General features: G+C 38.1%; 3 protein-coding genes across 5 annotated transcripts in view; 1 reads left to right on the top strand and 2 right to left on the bottom strand.

The window, feature by feature from the left end:
* The window catches only part of LOC117995017 (zinc finger protein 892-like), a 55,519-nt gene that overhangs the window by 7,109 nt on the left and 25,012 nt on the right, over nucleotides 1–23,398 (bottom strand). Inside the window, exon 16 of one of the 2 annotated variants that reach the window (XR_011238365.1) lies at nucleotides 17,827–17,987. The exons of the other annotated variant lie outside the window; for it this stretch is intronic. The gene's annotated coding sequence lies outside the window, so the exon portion shown is untranslated. Of the gene's footprint in view, nucleotides 1–17,826; nucleotides 17,988–23,398 lie in introns of those variants that run through there. 2 annotated transcript variants of the gene reach the window in all.
* Nucleotides 2,868–23,204, bottom strand: LOC117995161 (tubulin beta-1 chain-like). The gene is made up of 12 exons (XM_034983160.2): nucleotides 23,037–23,204; nucleotides 21,749–21,869; nucleotides 20,718–20,843; nucleotides 19,768–19,869; nucleotides 19,019–19,146; nucleotides 18,537–18,704; nucleotides 17,634–17,748; nucleotides 16,835–16,905; nucleotides 15,403–15,542; nucleotides 14,940–15,099; nucleotides 3,805–3,906; nucleotides 2,868–3,197 (listed from the first exon to the last, which is right to left on the bottom strand). The coding sequence occupies exons 1-12, from the start codon at nucleotides 23,091–23,093 to the stop codon at nucleotides 3,126–3,128; spliced, it is 1,362 nt and encodes a 453-aa protein (XP_034839051.1). The 5' UTR covers nucleotides 23,094–23,204; the 3' UTR covers nucleotides 2,868–3,125.
* On the top strand, nucleotides 10,670–13,945 carry LOC138404428 (myb/SANT-like DNA-binding domain-containing protein 4). 2 transcript variants are annotated; one of them, XM_069508303.1, is made up of 5 exons: nucleotides 10,670–10,844; nucleotides 11,531–11,726; nucleotides 12,557–12,623; nucleotides 13,120–13,167; nucleotides 13,427–13,945. In XM_069508303.1, the coding sequence occupies exons 1-5, from the start codon at nucleotides 10,735–10,737 to the stop codon at nucleotides 13,678–13,680; spliced, it is 675 nt and encodes a 224-aa protein (XP_069364404.1). In that variant the 5' UTR covers nucleotides 10,670–10,734; the 3' UTR covers nucleotides 13,681–13,945. The 2 variants fall into 2 exon arrangements, with proteins under 2 accessions (XP_069364404.1, XP_069364403.1); XM_069508302.1 differs by having other exon boundaries at nucleotides 13,117–13,167.

The raw sequence follows: 23,398 nt of genomic DNA, 5'->3' as shown, positions 1-23,398 counted from the left end.
ATTGATAATCGCAAAAAAATAAAATGTCATGATGATAATATTACTGAAAATAATGCTATTATTAGTACAGAAATTAAATATAATGATGATGTTATAAGTAATATAACATCTGGTAATAATGTTACAGATGGTAATATAACATCTCGCAGCAGCAGGAGGGCAGAATGGGGCGGCGCGGGTACATGTGGGAAGCCTGACTTTGGACGAGGTGAGGCAGGCACTTAAAAAACTCAAGCCGAAGAAGTCAGCGGGACCGGATGGTATACCGCCTTACCTGTTCAGAGATTGTCGATTCGTCCTGGCTGAGCCGTTATTATACATATACAATCAGTGTCTCGAGGCAGCGGTGTTTCCCAAAAGGTGGAAAGTGACTAGAGTCGTCCCGGTACCCAAAGGCGGGTCTGCAACTCAGGTAGAAGGGTACAGACCGGTGGCTGTGCTGTCAACTCCAGCAAAGGTGTTGGAATCAGCGTTGCATGAAAGTATTTACACCCAAGTAAGGTCGCAACTCTCTGACAATCAACACGGATTCAGACCAGCGAGAAGCACAACCAGCAACCTTCTCTGCTATATGTCTCAGATCGTTCCAGCAGTTGACAGTGGAAGGCAGGCAGATGCCGCATACTTTGATTTCCGGAAAGCCTTCGATTTGGTGGAAAATGACGTTCTGCTAAGAAAGTTGGCGGCGATTGGTTTCACTCCGCATTTACTTAAATTTTTTGCGAGTTACATGGGTGACAGGACGCAATATGTGGAATATGGGGGTTATAGATCAGAATCGTACTACACAAGGTCTGGGGTGAGTCAGGGCAGTAACCTAGGACCCCTGCAATTTATTTTGATGATTAACGACCTGCCACAAGTCGTCAAGGACGCTAAGTGTTTGTTGTTCGCGGACGATCTCAAGCTATCTCTGGATATACGCGACACGAGTGACTGTGTGAGGCTGCAACAGGATATAGACAGAGTAGTCAAATGGAGCAAGGACAACATTTTGGAGTTTAATCACTCAAAATGTGCAGTGATCACCTTTTCTAAGGCGCACTCCCCTGTCCATTACGAGTATAAGGTTGACGGGGTGCCAATGCTTCGAGTATCCGAAGTTAGGGACTTAGGGGTTAATTTGAATAAGGAGCTTACGTTTCGTACGCATATTGTGAAATGCTGCAAGAAAGCTTATAGAAATTTAGGTTTCTTACTTCGTACCGTCGGTGGCTTTACCAACATGAACGCTGTGGTCGCACTGTATAATGCGTTAGTTAGGAGTCAGTTGGAAGGGAACGCAGTCATTTGGTCTCCGCATGAGACTAAATATAGACTCATGTTGGAGCGGGTGCAAAACAAATTTGCTAGGTTCCTCTACCTGAAGCTGTATGGGGTATACCCGTTCTACCCCTTAATGTATCCTACGTTATTTGTTTTAGGTATGGTCGGGTACAATGAGCTGAGAGTTAGGCGGGAACTAGCACTTGTTACATATATTTTTAAAGTAATAAGAGGGGCGCTGCATAGCCCGGATGTTTTAGGGCAAGTCAGGTTTCTAGTCCCGGATGGATACGTGGGTCGGAGACGCAGGCCGCCGCTGCTGTGGGTACCGGTGGGGCGCACCAGCCTGCTCAGCAAGGCGCCGCTGACGCGCGCGCTTCGCACCCTTAACGTCATAGCGGGGAAAACTGACCTGTTTTGTTGTGCTCTGAGTGAATTCACAAGAGTTGCATTGGGGACTATCTGCTACGATAGTGGGGGTTTAATATAAGTTTTTTTTTAATTTTTAGTTTAATATATTAATTAGATTTAGATAATATTTAAGGCTTAATCTAGTGCATTAGGACCATTTCCTGTAATGCTAGATTTAAAGAGTTGAATAAAAAAAAAAAAAATAAAAATAAATAAAATAAAAATCTAGTAATATTAGAGAATGTAATATAGCTGATGGTAATATAGAAGTTATAGATTGTACAGGTGTTGAGGAGGCAGTTATTACAAATATTAACGAGCATCTGAATTATAACAATTTTGGCAATGAAATAATTAGAAAAGTTCCATCAAAACCTGTAAATAAAATACAATTTCATTTAAATAAAAAGTCATAGCATATTTTTTTGTAGTTTTATTTTTTAATAACAAAGATATTAAAAGTAAAATAAATTAAGGTACAGTACGCGGCAGAAAGTAATGTACATCGACCTTTAGAAGGAGATAGGTTTGTAGAGCACTGTCTCTCTCGTTGAGACCGACAAAACGTCACATAGGTATGAGTGACAGAGAACGCTCTAAAAAGGCGAAATGTCATTTTAAAGACCGATGTACATTACTTTCTGCCGCGGACTGTACAGTTTTGATTTTATATTAGGTAAATATTAAGGTTATGCCTGCAATTCAATCCGCGCTGATTTTGGGTTTCATACAACCCTTGGGGGACTTCGATTTTCCGGGATATAAACTATCTCTATACCTACTAAAGGGGAATGCCAGGTGGCTAAATTTTGCCCTTAGGTGCCCACATATGAAGCTATATATCAAGAGTACCTATATAATACAGCAATTAATTGGTAAAAATATGGATTTAAAAAAAACCGGCCAAGTGCGTGGCGGTCCACGCGCAGTGTAGTGTTCCGTAATCACAATCCTCGAAAAACATATAACTCCTTAACCTGTGAACTTTACATAGCCCTGATAGTTTTCCCTTAAAATTGATTGTATTTTTAAAAGACATATTAAACGATACCCCACACTATGGGATAGACGAGAAAAAAAAATTCATCCCCACTTTACATGTAGGGGAGCTACCCTAAAAAAAATATTTATCAAAATTTTATTTCACCACTTTGTCGGCGTGATTAATATTTATACCCATGCCAAATTACAGATTTCTAGCACTAATAGTCTCTGAGATTAACCGAGGACGGACGGACGGACAGACAGACAGACAGACGGACATGGCGAAACTATAAGGGTTCCTTGTTTACTACGGAACCCTAAAAAAGAGAGGGTTTCAATGGAACAATTTTTTTTTCACAAAAAGAATATGCTGGGCGCTTTTTGGCCAATTCTCGGCATTATCGCTCTTTTGCACTCAGATTCATTGGACAGACTGCTAGAGTCTACCCCCTCTATTCTCTATTTTATTCCTCAGGAAATTCCTCTTCTCCGGGGACTTCTTCCTGTTCGTCGAAATCTTCGTCAACACCTACTTCCTAAAATTAAATTAAGTTATTTTAAAAAATATAGTCATATTTTTTAAGATTATTTTTTTAAAACTAAAATATACAATTTTGCCGGACAGCTCGTGAAGTTCCAGCGAAAAGAACAAGAAAGAGGGTAGTTCGCTACTACACATGACAGCTCGAACTACATCTCTCGCAGCATCGCAGTCCCGTCGTGATCACGAGTCACGACGTATTGGGTAGAAATATCAACAAACTAGCTGATGTCCGCGACTTCGTCCGCGTGGATTTAGGTTTTTTAAAAATCCCGTGGGAACTCTTTAATTTTCCTGGATAAAAAGTAGCCTATGTCCTTCCCCGGGATGTAAGCTATCTCTATACCAAATTTCGTCAAAATCGGTTTAACGCATTAGCCGTGAAAAGCTAGCAGAGACAGACAGACACACTTTCGCATTTATAATATTACTATGGAGTATGGATGGATAAAAACATCAAATTAATCGTGGCAGTACCCGTTATCGAAGTAGGTACATTAAAATATGTCGTTAAACCACGAAATTAGCTTAAAATCATTACCATCCCAATGTCCAGCAGTGTGTGTGTGTGGACGTGTATCGGTTGGCGATGATGTGTTTACCTCATATTGCTGGTACTCGGACACCAAGTCGTTCATGTTACTCTCCGCTTCCGTGAATTCCATCTCATCCATTCCCTCCCCGGTGTACCAGTGCAGGAACGCCTGCCAACAAAATTTATGTCTATTTAATAAATTATCTACTCATCGCTGGCCCACTACCGAGCACGAGTCTTCTTTCAGAATGAAAAAGTTTGGGCCACTAACCCCTCCCAAAATCCCAAACAAAAGGAAATCATTTTTGAAATGGCTAAGTAGGTGACTACATTAGTTCTAGAATTTACCTATTTTATTGTTTACTAGCTTATGCTCGCGACTTCGTCCGCGTGGACTACAAAAACTTCAAACCCCTATTTCAACCCCTTAGGGGTTGAATAAAAATAGCCTATGTTATTCCTTGGTTAATCCTCTACTTGTTTGTGAAAGTCCCGTCAATAAAAATTAAAAGTTGTGATTTTAACACGATTTTAAACTTGCGGCTGTTTTTATTGGTTTTCACAATATTATAGGTAAATTGCATATAACCTAGAATCATTGTGACTTAAACTTAGATTTAATGAAAAACCGCAAGTTCTAGAGGTGTTAAATCCTATGTTTAGTTATCAGTGATGAAACAGCAACAAAATGCTGCATAAAGCATACATGTAAACTTTTATATACTTAATACTAGAAGATCCCCGCGGCTTCGCCCGCGTGTATATAATACCTATAGCCTAGATGACACTCAGGAATAATGTAGCTTTCTATTGGTGAAAGAATTTTCAAAATCGGTTCAGTAGAATCGGTTCCTAAAAAGACTGACATCCAGAGCCGTAAAAAAACTAAAAAAATAGATACAAAACTTCCTTTTGAGCGTAGATAGAATAATAGGTACCTAGTGTAACCGCGTATGAGATAGCGATAGCACGACGTAACGATGAATAACACGACAATTATTACCATTGTTTAGTAGTCAATATTTGTATCAACCAGTGAAGGAAGACACAGCCGGAGGGCCCAAAAAAACTATTACTTTATAATTACTTTATTAAAATAAAATTAAAACTAATTTACAATACTAAATTTTGGATTTAATGCTACGCGATGTAACTAAAGAATCAGAATGAATTTTGGACGTTTACAATAATTAAGGAAAACTCCAATTTGGGTCGCAATGTCGCAATAGCTGACGCTGCTACTCGTGTCTCTAGCAATATCGTAGAGTCAGCGCTTCACCTAGAGCTATGCGATATAACTAACCGATCAACAATATTTGTATTTTAAACGTCTTTTATGTGAAAACAAGTAAATAACTCATGAGAAATACAATTACGCCACGAATTCTCAAAGTTTGTTTTGCAACTTCTTGTATGTATTCTTGAAAAAAACAAGTTACACGATAAGGGACAAAAATTAGGTTAGCTGCGTCTCTGTTTATCACATTAGTAACTTTATCTGTGCTCTCTTTTTAGTGCGAATGAGAAAGCAAACGTTCCTGCATCTACCTTTATTACTCTATCTACGTTGTCAGACGTTATTTATTTTTAATTTACAAATAACTGTATAATACTTTATTACAATAAAAGACGTTATTGACCAAAGAGCTGTAATTGTACTCTTATACTCTTTGCCAAAGAGTATAATAATTGTTATGAAGATACTTCAATCAAAGAGTAGGTATTATAATATACGGGGAGGTTCTGATATAATGTACTCTGTGGGTTCTGGTTTTAAGGTGGTTGGTTGACTTGCGTTTTTGGCGGGAAACGCGAAGTGCGCTTTTTAATTGAAAATTGTTAAAAATATAGTTTTTGAGTGTAAATAGTACATTATTTTGTAAATAGTTTTCGTTAAACTGTGGTACAATGCCGTCAGATAGTGACGGCTGTGATTTGGAACCAGCAGCGGGCAAAAAGAGGAAGAAAATGCAAAAGGAGAAACCCTCTGAAAGTGATGGTGCAAAATACAAACCATTTATAAAACCAGGGTATCGCCGGGCGTACGGCGATACTAGTACCAATTCAGAATTCCCTGTATACGTAGAAAGCACAGACGATATCAAACTAGGAAACAAAAACCCCCTAGTGGTATCCAAATATTTTAAACAAGTAAAAGGTGTAAGTGAAAGTAGGCGCATAAACGCTACTAAAATTATGCTTGTCTTCAAACAAGCGACAGCGGCTAATGACTTTTTGAAGCACGAGTGCCTTTCAGTTTATAAACTTCGAGCGTTCATCCCGGCGTCCTCTGTGGAAAGGGTAGGGGTGGTTAGGTTTATTCCAAAAGAATCTAGCAATCAGGAACTTTTCAATAAACTCTCCTCGGAAAGTGAAGTAATAGGTGTAAAGAGATTTTTGAAAAAAGTGGGAGAGGAGCTAATTCCTCTCTCCACTATCAGTGTAATTTTCAGCGGTACTAGTCTACCGCAGTATATTTATTTGGACAACTGGAGATACAAAGTTTTCACTTATGTTCCTCCTTTGATGCAATGTTTTAAATGTATGAAATTTAACCATTATGGGAAAATTTGTAAAAATCAGCAAATATGCTCACGGTGCGCTGGTGAGCACCATTACAAGGACTGCACGACGGATACACTGAAGTGCAGCAATTGTGGGGGTGCGCATCTTGCAATATCAAAAACGTGTCCTGTAAAGGCAGCGAGAATGGAGAGGAACAAAAAAGAAACCTACTCAAAAGTAGTTCAAATAAGTAGTGCGAGTTTCCCTCCACTCCCAAAGCCTCAGAGCCCTCAGACATATGAAAAAAACCAAACTACATACTCACAGCCTAAGCAAACTACACAGACAAAGACAGAAATTTCACACAATGATATTGTAAATAACTCTAAGCTTTTAGGAGCCATAGTAAACACTTTGGTTACAATAGGGAACTCTAATAATATTAAGACTACTAATCAAATCAAAGAAACATTTTTAGAACATTTAAGTAAAATATAATGGATTCTCACCTAACTATTGTGCAGCATAATATCCAAAGTATTAACAATAAGAAACCCTTGGTTAAAACATTTTTGGAACAACATAATATTGATATTTTGCTATTAAATGAGACCTGGCAAAAAAATACAAGTAATCCTATTAGATTTTCAGGATATAATTTTGTAGGAAAAAATGCAAATAATGAACATGGTGGAGTAGGCATTTTATTAAAAAATACATTAAAATATAAAATATTGCCAACACAATTTTATCAAGATGTCCAGTCCATAGCAATTTCTCTAGAAACTAATATAGGTTCCGTGTCGATTCTATGTGTTTATTGTCCACCTAAAAATAAAAATAACAATTATTGTAGAATTAATAAACTTAAAAATATTATTGCTAGCTTAGCAAAACCTTGTATAGTCTCAGGAGATTTTAACGCGCATCATATTGCTTTTGGGTGCAATTGTACAAATTCAAGAGGCAAAACATTGTTTGAAATTTTTGATGAACATGACCTATGCCTGTTAAACACAGGTGTATCTACTACAGTACAAAGACCTAATGCAAATAGCTCTGCTATTGATGTGACAGGGGTGAGTCCCGTATTAGCACCTCTATGTGAATGGTCAGTAGGTGACGATCCTTTGGGTAGTTACCACTATCCAACTTTTACAAAATTAAGCCTAGTTCCATCTAAATATTCTGTCAATGACAAAGTAGAGAAATTTCTATTTCATAAAGCAGATTGGACCAAATATTATGCAAAATCAGAGGAGTACTTTAAAGGTATATCTTTTGATGAAAAAGATCCTTCACAGTCGTATGATAAGTTCTGTGAAGTTTTAAATACTCTTAGAAAAGAATTCGTTCCTTATGTAAAAATTGAAGGTCCTAGACTTTTTAAAACTCCTGCTCCTTGGTGGGATGAAAACTGTGAAGTTGCTGTTAAAAATTCGAGAGAAGCTTTACAGTTATATAAAAGAAATGGGTTGATGGAAAATTACATTAATTATAAACAATTGGATGCACAAAAAAAATTAATAATTAAGGATGCTAAGAAAAATAGTTGGTACATGTTATGTTCAACATTCAATAGATATACTCCTATTACTCGAGTATGGAATTATATGAAAATGTTTAAACGTATTAAAAACCCACCACAGCATAAAAATGATGTATGGATTCCCGATTTTATTTCAAAATTTAAACATGATAACAATAACACAACGTTAAATACCTCTGTTTTCGAATTTAATAATGATTCTGACAAGCATATGTTACTTTTAAAGCCTTTCACTTTTGCAGAATTTAATATAGCACTTAAATCAAGAAAAAACTCTACACCCGGCTTAGATAACATTCCATATATAATGATTAAAAATTGCATAAATTAGGTCAATTAGCTTTACTTGATATATTTAATAGGCTATGGGATAATCAATGTGTTCCAGAGAGTTGGAAGATCCAATGTATAGTACCGATTTTAAAACCTGATAAATCTTCATCTGATTGTAATTCATACAGACCAATATCACTAACATCATGCATAGGAAAATTATTTGAACAAATGCTGAAACTGAGATTAGATTATTTTACAGAAAAAAATAAATTATTACCAACATTCCAATATGGTTTCCGAAAAGGAAGAAGTGCTAATGAGAGTTTGACATCATTTGTATCGGATTTAAGAAGCTGTAAGTTATCAAAAGATGCTGCAGTATGTGTATTTTTGGATATAGAAGGTGCTTATGACAATGTTGATTTAAACCAGATTATTACTTCTCTTCATGAAATTGGCATTCCTGGAAAAATGTTAAAATGGCTATCAAATTTTTTAAATAACAGAAAGTTTTATGTTAAGTATAATAATATACTTCATGGACCTAACTCAACAAGTAAAGGCCTTATGCAAGGTGCATCATTATCTCCAATTTTATACAATTTATATACCTCTCAAATTGAGAAATATGTAACAACAAAGGATGTAAAAATTTTACAATTTGCAGATGACTTGTTATTATATAGTGTAAATAAAAATGTAGAAATAGCTGTAAATAATGTTAATTCAGCATTGACTCAGGTGCAAAATTATTACCAAAACACTTTAAAATTAAGTATTAATACCTCTAAAAGTTCATGCATGGTATTTGGTGGACCAGTAGATGTAAACATTAAATATAATAACTTAGATGTTCCAATTGTAAGAAATAAGAAGTTCTTAGGAGTAATTTTTGATACAAAACTAAAATTCGATGCTCACATTAACTACATTTGTAAAAATGCATTAAAAAGCATTAATCTTATTAGATGTTTAGCTGGTACATTTTGGGGCTCAGATCCCAAAGTTTTGACTTTGTTGTACAATAGTATGGTTAGAAGTCATTTTGATTATAGTTGTCTTGCGTATATGCAAACTAATCCATCGTTGTTGAAAAAATTGGATGTCATTCAAAATATAGGTTTGAGAATAATAAGTGGAGCAATGCGGTCTACACCTATTAATTCAATGGAAGTAGAAACATGTATCCCTCCTTTGCCGGTGAGACGTGTTTATTTGGCTGAAAAGTTTTGTTTGAAGCAACTATTCGCTAACTCTAACTTGGTAAACAAATTATTACTTCCACAGGATTTATTAAAAGTTACTGAAGCATCAATTGAAACTCTACAACCTACAGCGGAAGCACTTCTTTCCGGTAAAGGACCTACTATGTCAATGATTATGACTTATATGCATAGTATTGCTAGTAAGATAAATGTGAATGACGTTTGGCCTATGTATGATTGCCACTATGATGTAATAAACCTCGAAAATAGAATACACATCACTGATATTAAATCCAATTTAGACTTCCTATTGTTCATTGAAGAAAATTGTAAAAATCATTATAGGATATATTCGGATGGTTCTAAAAATGAGAACTTTGTAAGTTCTGCTTTTTATGATTCACAGTTAAAAAAATGTAGATCATATAAATTAAACTCTGACTGCAGTGTGTTTACTGCTGAATGCGTTGCCCTGTTCAAGGCATTGGAATATATCAAAGAAGAATTAATGTTTAAAATGAATAACTATGTTTTAATAACAGACTCGAAAAGTGTTCTTTTAGCTATAAATAATTTTAATTTTAGTAATTATAAATTAGTTTATATTATTTTCCAAATTAAAAATGTACTACTTAATTTAAAACAAAGGGGAATTAATATAGAATTTGTTTGGGTACCCTCCCACAGAGGCATAACAGGAAATGAAGTGGTTGATTCTGCTACAAGAAAAAGTAATTTTTATGAAGATTGTTCAAGTAGCATCAAGGTGCCATTTACGGATTTATGCAATACAATTAAAATAAGACAAAAGAAATTGTGGAGTGAAGTGTGGGATGTGACTAATAAAAATAAAGGAAAATGGTATGCGGAAATTCAAAAGGAAATACCAATACAACCATGGTATTTCAAAACGAAGTGTGAATCTAGAAAATTTACATCATTAATGAATAGACTGAGATTTGGTCACTGTCTGGTGCCAACACACCTGAATAAAATAAAAATACTAAACAGTAAAAAATGCAACTATTGTGATTATGAGGAGGCTGATGTTAATCATATGATACTCAAATGTCCAGCTTTTGGCATACAAAGACTTATATTAGCCAGTGATCTAAACACTATAAATATGGAACAAAAACAAAAAATTGATTTTCCCCGCCATGTAAAGGACTTGTTGTGTAAAACGTCATATTTTAAGTCTATTTTTAATTATATAAGTAATACTATAAATAAAGTGTAAAAACGTTAGACTAATTAGTTATAAGCAATTTTGTATTTTTAGAATAATATTTAGTTATAAGCAATTTTGTATTTTAGAATTTGTAAATTTTTGAAAGGCCTTAAAGGAGTGTTATCCAGGGCCGTAAAATAAATTAAAAAAAAAAAAAAAAAAGGTGGTTGGTTAATGGTTTTAATTTAAAGCATTTTAAAGTGAAATTTTAATTTTAGATAGGTTTGAATAATGCTCGAAAGTGAAGATTTAGAGTTGTTGTATGGCACGGAACCAAAGAGGAGGCGTGCAAGCAACTATACGACCCACGAAAAAGCAATGATAGTAAAACTAACAGATGAGTAAGTAAATACTAAATAATGCGGTAACTGGTAATTGGTAAATATTTATTTAATTAGGAACTTCTGCTGGCACGCTACGGCCGTGGCTAGTTACTGAGTCGCCAAGCGATTTAGCGTTCCGGTACGATGTGTTGAAATTGTTAAGGTAAGGGGCAGCGGGGCTATTACAACTGTGAGGCAAGCGTGATGGACTATGACCAAAATCGGTCTCAATTGAGAGGAGACCTGTGTAGTGAGCCAGGTTATTATTATTATTATTATTTATTTATTATTTAATTAGAACGGCCATAAAGCCAATTACACTAATTAAAATACGTTATGGGTTGATCATTATTATATGACTATTAATAGACTAAGCAGCTTTCGCTGATGCGTCTATATCAGAAGTGCTTGGAGTTTTCCAAATGTTTGTCCAATCTATTCTTGAACTAACAGAACTTGACATAACCACATCCTTAGGCAATTTATTCCATATGTGAACAAGTCTGTTGGTCAGAAAGTGTTTTACTAGATTTGACGATGGCAATTGATATTGTAGCTTCATATCATGTCCCCTGAATATAGGATTGCTCCTTCTCGGAAACATGCTCTCAAAATTTGGGACATTATAATAATCATTTAGTAAATTGTAAGTTTCAATTAGATCGCCTCTTTCTCGCCTGCTCATGATGGTGAATTTTTTTCAGATTCAAAGACATAATATTGAATAAAGAAACCAACACACAGTGGGCAACAATGAAGAGAGATGCATGGGACGAAATAGTAAGAAGATATAACAAGGTGCAATCCAGCGGAGCGAGGAGTTCGCAGCAGCTGAAGGCCTGGTACGACAACCACAAACGATGTACACGTAAGAGTACATCTAAACCCACCACTGACAAGGTAAGACCTTTGTATCAGTACCCTTATTATAAATGCGAAAGTGTGTTTGTTTGTTGATTTGTTCTTCAATCACGTCGCAACGGTATAGATAAAGACCTGGAGAGTGACATAGGCAACTTTTTATCCCAGAAAATCAAAGAGCTCCCACTGGATTTTTAAAAACCGAATTCCACGCAGACGAAGTCGCGGGCATCAGCTAGTTTCTAAATGATTTTATGTTTTGTGATATGTATGTTCACTCAGTACTGAAGCGACTTAATGCCATCTAGTAGCGACACTGAGTTCATAAATATAAATGAGCCTCAATAGCTCAACTGGTATAGGAGTGTACTGAAAACCGAAAGGTCGACGGTTCAAATCCCGCCCGTTGCACTATTGTCGTACCTACTCCTAGCACAAGCCTGACGCTTAATTGGAGAGGAAAGGGGAATATTAGTCATTTAATATGGCTAATATTCTTTAAAAAAAAAAAAGTTATAAATATATTGTTATGTACAGTGTTAAAATACACTGAGCGACAAAAACAATTTTACTATAAGTATATCTATCACTATCGATATCTAGTAGTCGAGTTTTAGTGCAGTTTAACTTTCTCTTGGTTATTATTTATTTAGACTAGCTTATTCCTGGTGTGGACTACACAAATTTCAAACCCCTATTTCATCCCTTTAAGGAATGAATTTTCAATAATCCTTTCTGAGTGGATGTCAATGTCTATCTGCATGCCAAATTTCAGTCCGATCCGTCCAGTAGTTTGAGCTGTGCGTTGGAAGATCAGTCAGTCAGTTACATTTTCTTTTTATATATTTCGATTTTCCCCCTTGTTTCAGGAAGGGGGAACAGTTGAAGTTAGATTAGATGAGGACCATGACAGCAGCCAAGAATCCAACAGCAATGGTAAATACAGGGTGTTACCAGAACGCTAGCAAAAACTTGGCTATATTGTTATACTACCTACCTAAAAACAGTCCAATACTAATAACCATTTGCCTCATTTTGTAGTTCTAGTGATTTAGTATTTTTCAAACCCGCAATGTATAGCGTGCAAAACTCGAGTCAATGCCCCGCTTACGACGCGGAATTGATTCCGAGTGGCCTACTTACGCAACGTTCGTTGACCTCTAGCGTCAGTTAAACGTTTTGTTTGCAACATATCGTAAAATTTCACAAAATTATAGACCTTTAATATGTTTTTTTTTTTCACTTTTTTTTGTGGTATCATTATCAGTAATCATCAGTACTATCACATTTTTTGCTAGTGTTCTACTTACGCCCCTATATATTGGATCAACATATATGTCTAGCAAGAACATCACATTATGGCGGACACATTATAATATGCACGTATGCATTATAATATGTATCTTATCTCCACTTATCTCTTTTTCAGAAGAATCTACAGATAACTCCTCCAATGAGCAGAACAGAGAAAACCATAGAGGTGAGTCAATAAAAGAGTATTATCGTACATTTTTTAATTTTAAATATGGAACACTAAAGTCTTTAGCACACCATTGCATTAATAAAAAAATCGGCCAAGTGCGAGTCAGGCTCGCGCAACGAGGGTTCCGTACTACAGTCGGATTTTTTCAATATTTTGCACGATAATTCACAAAACTATGATGCATACAAATAAAAATAAATCTGTTTTAGAATGCACAGGTGAAGACCTTTCATCAGTGTTGTTATTTTTTTTTCAGAACACAGCAAGGATAGCAACTCAAACAAACCGAACAGAGAGAACAATAGAATAGGATCAATAAGGAAACAGTATTATCTCGAAAAAATGAAAAACGCCAAATTACAAAACCGCCTACTAATGACTAGGAATAGAATGGAAATGATAAGATATAAGAAAGAAATGGAAATATTGAGGTTGAAATTGGAAATACTGAAAGGACGGAATAGGAATAGAATGGAAATCATTAGAGATAGAAAGAAATGGAAATATTAAGGTTGAAATTGGAAATACTGGAAGGACGTAAACAGTAGAGATGACCGATTTTTATTTGAGGTCAATTCGGAAACCGATTTTTGTTAAGCCCGGTTTTGTCTAAAACCAATTTTTTGGTCTAAAGCTGATTTTTTGTTTCGGATATTTGCGAGATGTAAAATCGCCGAAGCTATTGGGCCAATGTGTTCTGGAGTCATTAGAAGAACTAAAATTTTGTGTTAATTTTTATATGATCGATCTCTGAAATGCGTACAAAAATAGAAATATTAAAATACAATGGGGCCGATTCTCTTATACACAATCTCTAAACTAAACTAAATTAACAGGTCTAAATCTAGTGCCATCCTTTTCCGCAAGCAACATTATGAAAGGGATAGCAATAGATTTAGATATTTTAGTTTAGTTTAGAGATTGTGTACAAAGGAATTAGCCACAATACATATTTTAATATTGAATCACCGTTTTATTTAAATTTAATTTTTGTTCACTTGCGGATATATTGTCTTTTTGGGGTTCCGTACCTCAAAAGGAAAAACGGAGCCGTTATAGGATCACTTTGTTGTCTGTCTGTCTGTCAAGAAACCTACAGGGTACTTCCCGTTGACCTAGAATCATGAAATTTGGTAGGTAGGTAGGGCTTATAGCAGACATTAAGGGAAAAATTGGAAAGTTGTAAATTTGTGGTTACATCACGAAAAAAAAATTAAAATGTGTTCATGAACAAATAATAGAGTATTTTCAACTTTCATACACGCTGAAATTTAAGTGGTTGTCTTCTCGCGGCAGAACGATTTGCCCTCAGTAGTACTATCGAAATTTTGAGTTAAACTTAAAAAGTAAAAATGTTTTTGTCTTGAAATAATAAAAAAAAAAATCATCAACTCGAAAGTGTGAGAAACAATAGTACCTAGCTAGACGTAACGTGAATAGTAGGTAGGTACATCCACTCGAACCGCGCTGCCAATAAAGTGAAAAAGTTTAGAGCAAAATAAGCTCTCGCGCGTTGTGATACGGCATAAACTAGCCTGCGCGCACGCGGTATTACTATCGGTTCGAGGTCTCATTCGGTTTTTTCGAGTTCTAGTTTTTCTCGATTGTAAATTTGCCATTTTTGACTCTTATATTTTTTTATACTTATAAATCCATTGTAATACCACAATAAAATCATTTCGCTTCGGGAAAACAACCATTACAATGTCAGCGTGTATCTAGTGGGGTATCTTATGAAAGGGCTTTACCGCTTTATAAACTGAAGTTACCTTTCTGCGGAACATTAGAGTGAACTGTTCGGATATGCGCTTGAAGATCTCCTGTATGGCGGTGGTGTTGCCCACGAACGTGGCCGCCATCTTGAGTCCACGCGGCGGCACGTCGCATACCGCCACTTTCACGTTGTTGGGAATCCACTCTACGAAGTAGCTGTTAACAAAACATAATAGATTTTAAGGGTTCCGTAGCCGTACGTCAAAAGGAAAAACTGAACCCTTATAGGATCACTTTGTTGTCTGTCTGCCTAACAAGAAACCTATACGGTATTTTGATAACTCCTGTGCTATGATGCTCGCCTGGTACTTTACAATGTAAACAACAGTTACCTAGTGTCTCATTCACAGAACCTAAACCTACGCAGTGGGTGATTTATTTGCTAGACCCAGCGGTTTAAACTGGATAACTTCACTCTCTCAGTTTTTTCTTATTGTCAGTCAGCCAGTCTTCCATTACCTGGAGTTCTTGTCCTGCACAGTGAGCATCTGTTCGTCGACCTCCTTCATAGACATCCGTCCTCGGAAGATGGCCGCCACGGTGAGATAGCGGCCACGGCGGGGGTCGCACGCCGCCATCATGTTTATTGGACTGAACATCTGTATCCAAATTCCAAAGCATAAATCTACACGCTGAAATTGTAATGGTTGTTTATAACAATTTATAAATTTATAAATGTAAATAATTATTAGAGTCAAAAATGGCAAATTTACAATCGAGAAAAACAAAACTCGAATGAGACCTCGAACAAATAGTAGTACCGCGTGCGTGCTGGCTAGTTTATGCCGTATCACTACGCGCGAGAGCTTATTTTGCTCTAAACTTTTTCACTTATTCGAAACACGGTTCGATGTACCTACGTACTGTTACAAGGGTCCTTTCGAAAAGGTTTTTAAAAAAGATTTATTTAATAACTAAAAGAAATACACTTTAATTAATTAATTAAACTTGAAAAATAAAAACAAGAGACGTTTACCCTCTTCAGAGGTCTAGCCCCGTATATTCAATGTACTCTGTGGGTCTAGCACGGACTGGGAAAGCTACCTTATCTACCGGCGGTCAAGTCAGAGTCGGTCTGTCATCAGCTCTTTTAGGTACAGTTAAGGGGTGTAACAGTACGTACTCACGGGAGGAAACGTACTATTCACGGCATGTCTATGTCACGTTAGTGAGTTACTATTGTTTCTCACATTTCGAGCTGATGATTTTTTTCATTTATTAAAAAACAAAAACATTTTTATATTTTTTAAGTTTAACTCGATTACTGAGAGCAAATCATTCTGTCGCGGGAAGACAACCACTAAAATTTCAGCGTGTGCCTATAATAAAGGCTGCAGATACATTAATGCTGCATCTATTATTAGGATATATCGTGATGTTATGTATATGGAATGGCTCTGATATAAAAAAAAACCGGTCAAGTGCGAGTTAGGCTCGCGCAAAGTAGGGTTGCGTACTACAATCGTATTTTATCGACATTTTGCACGATAATTAAAAAATTCAAAAATTCTTGTCGCACTGTAACTGGTATTTTATACCGTACCCTATTTTGAGTCTAAGGGTGAGATCTATAGAGCGCACTCTGACTTAGCTTAGACTTAAGACAGAGTTAAAACGAGACAGAGCCATATCTCTCACATAAATCTGTCCCGTTTTAACTCAATCTTAAGTCTGAGCAAAGTCAAAGTGCGTTCTGTAGATCTCAGCCTAAGATAGGATAGGTACAGTGCGACAAGGCTATCTTGGCTCGTGGCGAAAATCGGAACTAACGTTGCCGTCAAGTGTCCCCTTTGTTCTTGTTTGAATATTGTAAGCCTTTGTTCTCCAACAGCGCCCTCCTGTCAATGGCATTCAAGTGCCAAGTGAGCCTTGTCGCACTGTAGGTAGGTACCTGTTGTGTTAACTCAGCGACAGTCAACGCTCTGTATCCCTGGCTGTTCCGCGCGGTCAGTGGGGCGAAACCTGAAAACATAAAGGGTGTAACCAGAACGCTAGCAAAAACTTAACGTTATTGTTATACCTACTACTGTTAGCTTTTTTTTTTAAAGAATAAGCCATGTTAAATGACTAATATTCCCCTTTCCTGTCCAACTAAGCGTCAGGCTTGTGCTAGGAGTAGGTACGACAATAGTGCAACGAGCGGGGTTTGAACCGTCGACCTTTCGGTTTTCAGTCCACCCCTTTACCAGTTGAGCTATTGAGGCTCTCAAATTTATATCTATTAAAGTTAGTTTAATGAATTAGACAATATTTGACTCATCCGATGTCACGCGATCTGTGGCGAGGCAGCCATCTTGAATCGATTTGTATAAATACGGGTGTTTGACGGTTTTTAGGCGAGTCTCAATCCGACTTGAGACTCAGCGACTATTAAATACTTTTGTGTTTAGGTCGCTATTTTGATTAAGTGGTTGCAATTTAGCAATTGTGCCCTAATCAAGTTAATATTGCAGTTAGGTTATTATAAAGATTAAAACTCTCGATAAGCCTTTACGCGTTTATATAAGGACATTTTAATAACTTATAAAATTAGTTAAATTAAACCTATTTTTCTAACTAACCCTTAAACTACCTAAACACAATTCAATACCAATAACCATTTGCCTCGTTTTGTACTTTAGTGATTTAGTACTTTTCAAACCCGCAATATAATATATTGCCACTTATATATATATGTGTGTAATACTCACCGGGCATAAAGAAGTGGAGTCGTGGAAACGGCACCATGTTGACGGCGAGTTTGCGCAGATCTGCGTTAAGTTGCCCGGGGAAGCGCAGACATGTCGTCACCCCGGACATCGTCAGCTGCGGACATATTATACGTGTCGGTACCATAATGCATATGACGACAACGCCGTCTTTTAGTCAGTGGCTCTGCCGCGGTTGTTTGACAGCTACAATGTCACGATCGCAATCATCTCTGATTGGTTAATGCTCGCTCCCTATTGGCCACAATGCATTGTTGCAACAAGAATCGCACAAATTCAGCCAATCAGAACAATTGAGATTGTAATAATGATTGATGCAGGTTTTAGACAATCGCCCTACTGATTGCTCATTGAACATTATATCATCGTCCCCACCGTTACTATAAAATCGTATGCGCTGTGTGAAACGGATTATTATTCGTGTGGCTCTTGCCGAGGACACTTCTCAGTAGACACTGTGTGTGCCGTACTGTAGGTTTGTTACTATATATTATTGTTTTTGTTGCCTAATGAGGTTCCTGTTGGTTGGACTAGTTGAGGTAATTAGATATTGGTTGGTATGGAACTGGTGTAGGGGATGGTGGAGCCGGTCCAGGTAGGGACTTAGGTAGGGTTAGTTAGCGTTGTCTAGTCTCTTTGGAGACGTTGGTGTCATGACTCATAGTTAGTCAGGGTTGCTATAGTTGAGGGTAGTTTGTGTTGTCTCTCGTACTGCGAGAGTATCGTTAGTGCGTCCACGAAGGCTAAGTTAATCTAAAAGGTAATCTTGACTATCCTGTTCATCATCATCATCATCATGATGTTATCAAGGTGGTGGCAGCTTTGCCTTGACATACATTTTGAGAAAGTTTTGTTAGCGTTACTTTGAGCACACTAGTCACTTACAGACACCAGATGGTTGAGGTCGCCATAAGTGGGCGAAGCGAGTCGAAGCGTGCGGAAGCATATGTCATATAACGCTTCGTTGTCGATGCAGAAGGTTTCGTCCGTGTTCTCCACTAGTTGATGCACGGACAGAGTCGCGTTATAAGGCTCTACTACTGTGTCTGAGACCTGGAAAAGCCACAAAGCAAAATAAGAAGAATAAGACCTGGAAACAAAGTCGTGAAAATTTTTAAGTATTTATTTTTTAATACCCCGCGTTTTTAAAAAGGACTAAAAAGTATAGAATAATTAATAGAATAATTAAAATCAATTGAAAACTTCGACAAACTGACTAACACGAAAAACTGTCAAACAAACAGACATGGAAGCAAGTAAGTATGCCTTTTTTATGGAAAGTTACATATTTTGTAACCCCCCCGTGCCGCCGCCCAGAGAGTGTGTCAGTTGAAACCCTGGACAGAAGTCATCATCATCATACTGACCTTAGGTGATGGAGTAACGCTGAATGTGTTCACAATCCTGTCAGGGTATTCCTCTCGCAGCTTGCTGAGCAGCAAAGTGCCGAGACCCGAGCCCGTACCACCGCCCAGAGAGTGTGTCAGTTGAAACCCTGCACAATTTTAGTCAAAATATTGTATTCGTTCCGATCAGTGACCACATTGAGTTGGGTATCGACATCTCACCCAACCTCAATTTCGAGGAATGCATCGCGTCAAGGCTGAGATCTATAGAGTCAAAGTGCGCTCTAAAGATCTCAGCCCAAGGCTGGGGGTGAGATCTATATTCTATAGAGCGCACTCTGATTTAACTTAGACTTAAGACAGAGTTAAAACGGGACAGAGCTATATCTCTTACATAAATCTGTCTCGTTTCAACGCAATCTTAAGTTTGAGCAAAGTCAAAGTGCGTTCTATGCTTGTGGCGGTCGTGACAGTTGCAAGCAGATAGCGTTTCAATCAATAATCATGAAAGATAAAAAACCCAAGAGGAAGTAATTTACAAGTAACCTGCTAGATGGCACCATCGGTATGATGAACAATTAAGGTAATAGATGGCGCAATCGTAAAAACGACGATGTCCTGAACAAATGTACCGCTGACTTTACTCGCACTAACGGAGTTTTCTGAAATATAAAGCTATTTGTCTCCCCGTTTTTATAAGCGTGCTCTATCTTCGGTTGTCTGATTGCAGCCAAGCGCTAGTCTATAAAAAATGCTTCAAAATGTCATACCCTGTAAGCAGTCGCAGGGCTCCGCCTCCTTCCGCACCACGTCCATGACGGCATCCACCAGCTCAGCGCCCTCCGTGTAGTGGCCCTTCGCCCAGTTGTTGCCTGAACAACAACAGATTTTCATTATGGTCAGTTTCTTAAGAGTAAACATGGTGATAATAAAAGCATACCCCATGCTTGCGACAGACGTAAATCAAACGGTCAAACGTCACCAGTAACAGCGGCTAGAGAGAGACATCAATAGCCACAAAGCAAAATAAGAAGAAGAAGAAGATGGACAGCAAATGAACTGTTTGCTACTGCGGTCGCGTTACTGCAACGTTTTACGTAATCACCCCGCTGGCTGAGTTTGTTATGGGATATTCCCAGACGCTGGGCGCTGGGCGCGTTTTTTTTAGATAGAAATGGCGAACAAACGAACAGGTTTATGATGTTAAGTGATTACCGCCGCCCATGAACATTTGCAGTACCAAAGGAACCACCAATGCGTTGCCGGCTTTTTAGGAATTTGTTGGTCCGCGCCCTTGAATAACCCCATGTTGTAATCTAGTGGGAACACCGCCGATGGGAGTTGGTTCCACAGTTTGCATGTGCGTGGAAAGAAGGATCTGGCACAGCGGACGGTTGAAGTGCACCAGACACCCAGGTGGTGAGGGCGGAATTCCTTACGGTGGCGCGCGGGGTGCGGTTGTAGAAAAATTAGGGTGGAATGAGGTCAAAAAGCTCTTCAGAGCACTCCCTGAATATGGTGATAATAAAAGCATACTGCTGAGTTTGTTGTGGGCTCTTCTCAGATCTGGGCGCGTTTGGAACCCTCATAGCTTTATTTTTAACTTTACGTACCTACTTAATTAATGCCACTATTATAATAATCTATAGGACGATGGACCTAGTCGCGTCCATCGTGCCAGGTTCCAGGTCTACCAGAGCTGATGATGGAGTAGACTTACCAGCACCACTCTGTCCAAATACGTAGTTGTCAGGTCTGAAGAGTTCTCCATATGATGAGGATCTGATTGCGTCCATGGTGCCAGGTTCCAGGTCTACCAGGACGGCGCGGGGGACGAAGCGCATGTCTGCAAAGATATTTTGTATTTTAGGAACAGATCACTAGTATTATATCCGTTAAGCAGTAATTTAGATGAAAGGTACAGATAAACCTAGCTTGCTAGATAAAGTAGGTACATGGGTACTTTTGGTTCCGGAATATAAAATAGTTCCCGCAGGATTTTTTAATTCTACATTTCAATGCTACATTTGGCTCGTAGTTCTATATGGTTGCGAGGCATGGACCCTAGTGGAGGACTTGCGGAAAAAGATCGAAGCCTTCGAAATGTGGACGTATCGCAGGATGCTCCTCATAAGCTGGACGGATAAGGTGTCCAACGCTGAGGTTCTTGCCCGGATGCAGAAGAAGACAGAGTTAGTTAAAACCATCAAGCAGCATAAGATCTCGTACCTGGGCCATATTTTGCGACACGATAGGTACCGCCCGCTGCAGACAATCATGATGGGTAAAATAGCTGGGGAAAGAGGGGTGGGAAGAAGAAAGAAGTCATGGCTACGTAACATCAGGGAGTGGACTGGCATAAAAACAGTCGGAGAACTGTTCCGCCTAGCCATGGACAGGGAGAAGTTTAAACAACTGACTTAAGGCTGACCTTCAGTAATGGAGAGGCACTAGAAGAAGGATTTTTTAAAACCTAAATCCATAAAATTCAACCCCTAAAGAGGTAAAATAGAGGTCTGAAATTTGTGTAGTCCACGCAGACGAAGTCGCGGGAATAAGCTAGTAACTCATAAAAGCGGTAGTAAAGTGCGACAAGGCTATCTTGGCGCGCGGCGAAAATCGGAACTAACGTTGCCGTCAAGTGTCCCCTTGGTTTTGTTTGAATATCCTAAGCCTTTGTTCTCCAACAGCGCCCCCCTGTCAATGTCATTGAAGTGCCAAGAGAGCCTTGTCGCACTGTACTGTGCTTACCTGACTTGCCACCGGCAGCCTCGTTATAGTAGACCTGGATCCTCTCAAGCTGCAGCTCGCTGTCCCCATGGTAGTGCCCCGTCGGGTCTATGCCGTGCTCGTCAGAGATTATCTCCCAGAACTATGGGGAAAAACCTTTTTTACCCGACTACAGCAAAGCCAATAGGAAGGGCTGTGATTATCTATGTATGTATGTGTGTTCCACTGTAGCGGCTAAACTACTGAGCCGATTTTGATGAATGAGGTGTCAAGAGGAAGAGATAGCGGTTTCGTGGAGCGTTGTCTCTGTCCTTGAGACCAATAAAACGTCACATAGGACTGACAGAGACAACGCTTTGCGAAGACGAAATCTCTTTCTAAAGATCGATGTACAATATTTCCTGCTAGCTACTGTATGCCACAGTCCAAAGAAAAGTTGTATAGCAGGCGTTACTATGCAGAAGTCTATGACGTCATCATCATCATCATGATCAACCCATCGCCGGCTAACTACAAAGCACGGGTCTCCTCTGAGAATGAAAATGGTTTGGCCATCTCTACCACGCCTGGCTAGGTGCGGATAGGCAGACTTCACACACCTTTGAGAACATTATGGAGAACTCTCAGGCATGCAAGGTTTCCTCACGATGTTTTCCTTCACCGTTAAAGCGAGTGATATTTAATTGCATAAAACGCACATAACTCCGAAAAGTTAGAGGTGCGTGCCCGGGATCGAACTCCGGTCCCCCGACTAGGAGACTGGCATCTTAACCACTGGGCTATCTCCGCTTCTTTTCTTCCTGACCTATAGTGTGCGACAGGTCGAGATGGCAATCAGGGAAGGAACGCCCCACACACCCGCACAGTCCCCGCGCTAATTCAGTGCGGGCGAGCGCTGATGACGTGCGGGCGTCCCGGCATCTCATACCCCGATTGCCATCTCGACCTGTCACGTACTATATCTACTTATCTATTTATTTAAATAAAAAACTTTAGTAAGTAATTAGTATGCTATTCTCACTATTCTAAACAAAATACGTGAAAAGTTCGATCGTCAGTCATTATAAGTAAATAGGTTTCTACCTAACTGAATACTAACAAATAAATATTAATAAATTATTCATATTCATTTAATAAATATGCATTATATTAGAATGACATTTTCGAGATGAGCGATCGAGCGATTTCATCTCGAGCGGTATTTAGAGCGTAACAATTATTTATAGAATTTCCCATGAGTTTTCTATTTTCGTCCCAAATAAACTAAAGAAAATATCGTATAAAGAAAAGGTTTTTTTTATTGTCCCACCTTTGAACCGATCTGGTTCCCACACTGGCCCGCCTGCAAATGCACTATTTCACGCATTTTTAAGAGTTTTCACTGCAAAGCAAAGCACTTAATTTAAAAAGTGAAAACCGCACGGGAAATTCGCTTACTATTTTATGCTGGCCTATCACATGGGATATCGTTCCTATTTTTATTTAAATATTGTAAAAAAAAGTAAACTGTGTAAATATAAGTATTTTCATGGAATAATATTAAATGAAACCAAATACAAATGAATTAAAGTATTAATTTGAAGTTAATTATGATTTAATTTGAAAGTAAACAATATAAACAAGTGTGTAGGAGCCATAATAAAGTATAGACTAGAAAGAGGTTATCTGTGG

Source organism: Maniola hyperantus, chromosome 28 (genome assembly GCF_902806685.2).
Source record: "Maniola hyperantus chromosome 28, iAphHyp1.2, whole genome shotgun sequence".
NCBI classification, from domain to species: domain Eukaryota; kingdom Metazoa; phylum Arthropoda; class Insecta; order Lepidoptera; family Nymphalidae; genus Maniola; species Maniola hyperantus.
The sequence above is the reverse complement of the archived record's forward strand: the minus strand, read 5'-3'. Positions and strand labels throughout refer to the sequence as shown.

Excerpts from the sequence above, each read along its gene's own strand:
- LOC138404428 (XM_069508302.1), top strand. The coding sequence starts at position 10,735 with ATGCTCGAAAGTGAAGATTTAGAGTTGTTGTATGGCACGGAACCAAAG. Across the intron at positions 10,845-11,530 it reads ATAGTAAAACTAACAGATGA|ATTCAAAGACATAATATTGA; the intron begins GTAAGTAAATAC and ends AATTTTTTTCAG. Across the intron at positions 12,624-13,116 it reads CCAAGAATCCAACAGCAATG|AAGAATCTACAGATAACTCC; the intron begins GTAAATACAGGG and ends TCTCTTTTTCAG.
- LOC117995161 (XM_034983160.2), bottom strand. The coding sequence starts at position 23,093 with ATGCGTGAAATAGTGCATTTGCAGGCGGGCCAGTGTGGGAACCAGATC. Across the intron at positions 19,147-19,767 it reads GCCCTGCGACTGCTTACAGG|GGTTTCAACTGACACACTCT; the intron begins GTATGACATTTT and ends AAAATTGTGCAG. Across the intron at positions 15,543-16,834 it reads TCGCTGAGTTAACACAACAG|ATGTTCAGTCCAATAAACAT; the intron begins GTACCTACCTAC and ends ATTTGGATACAG.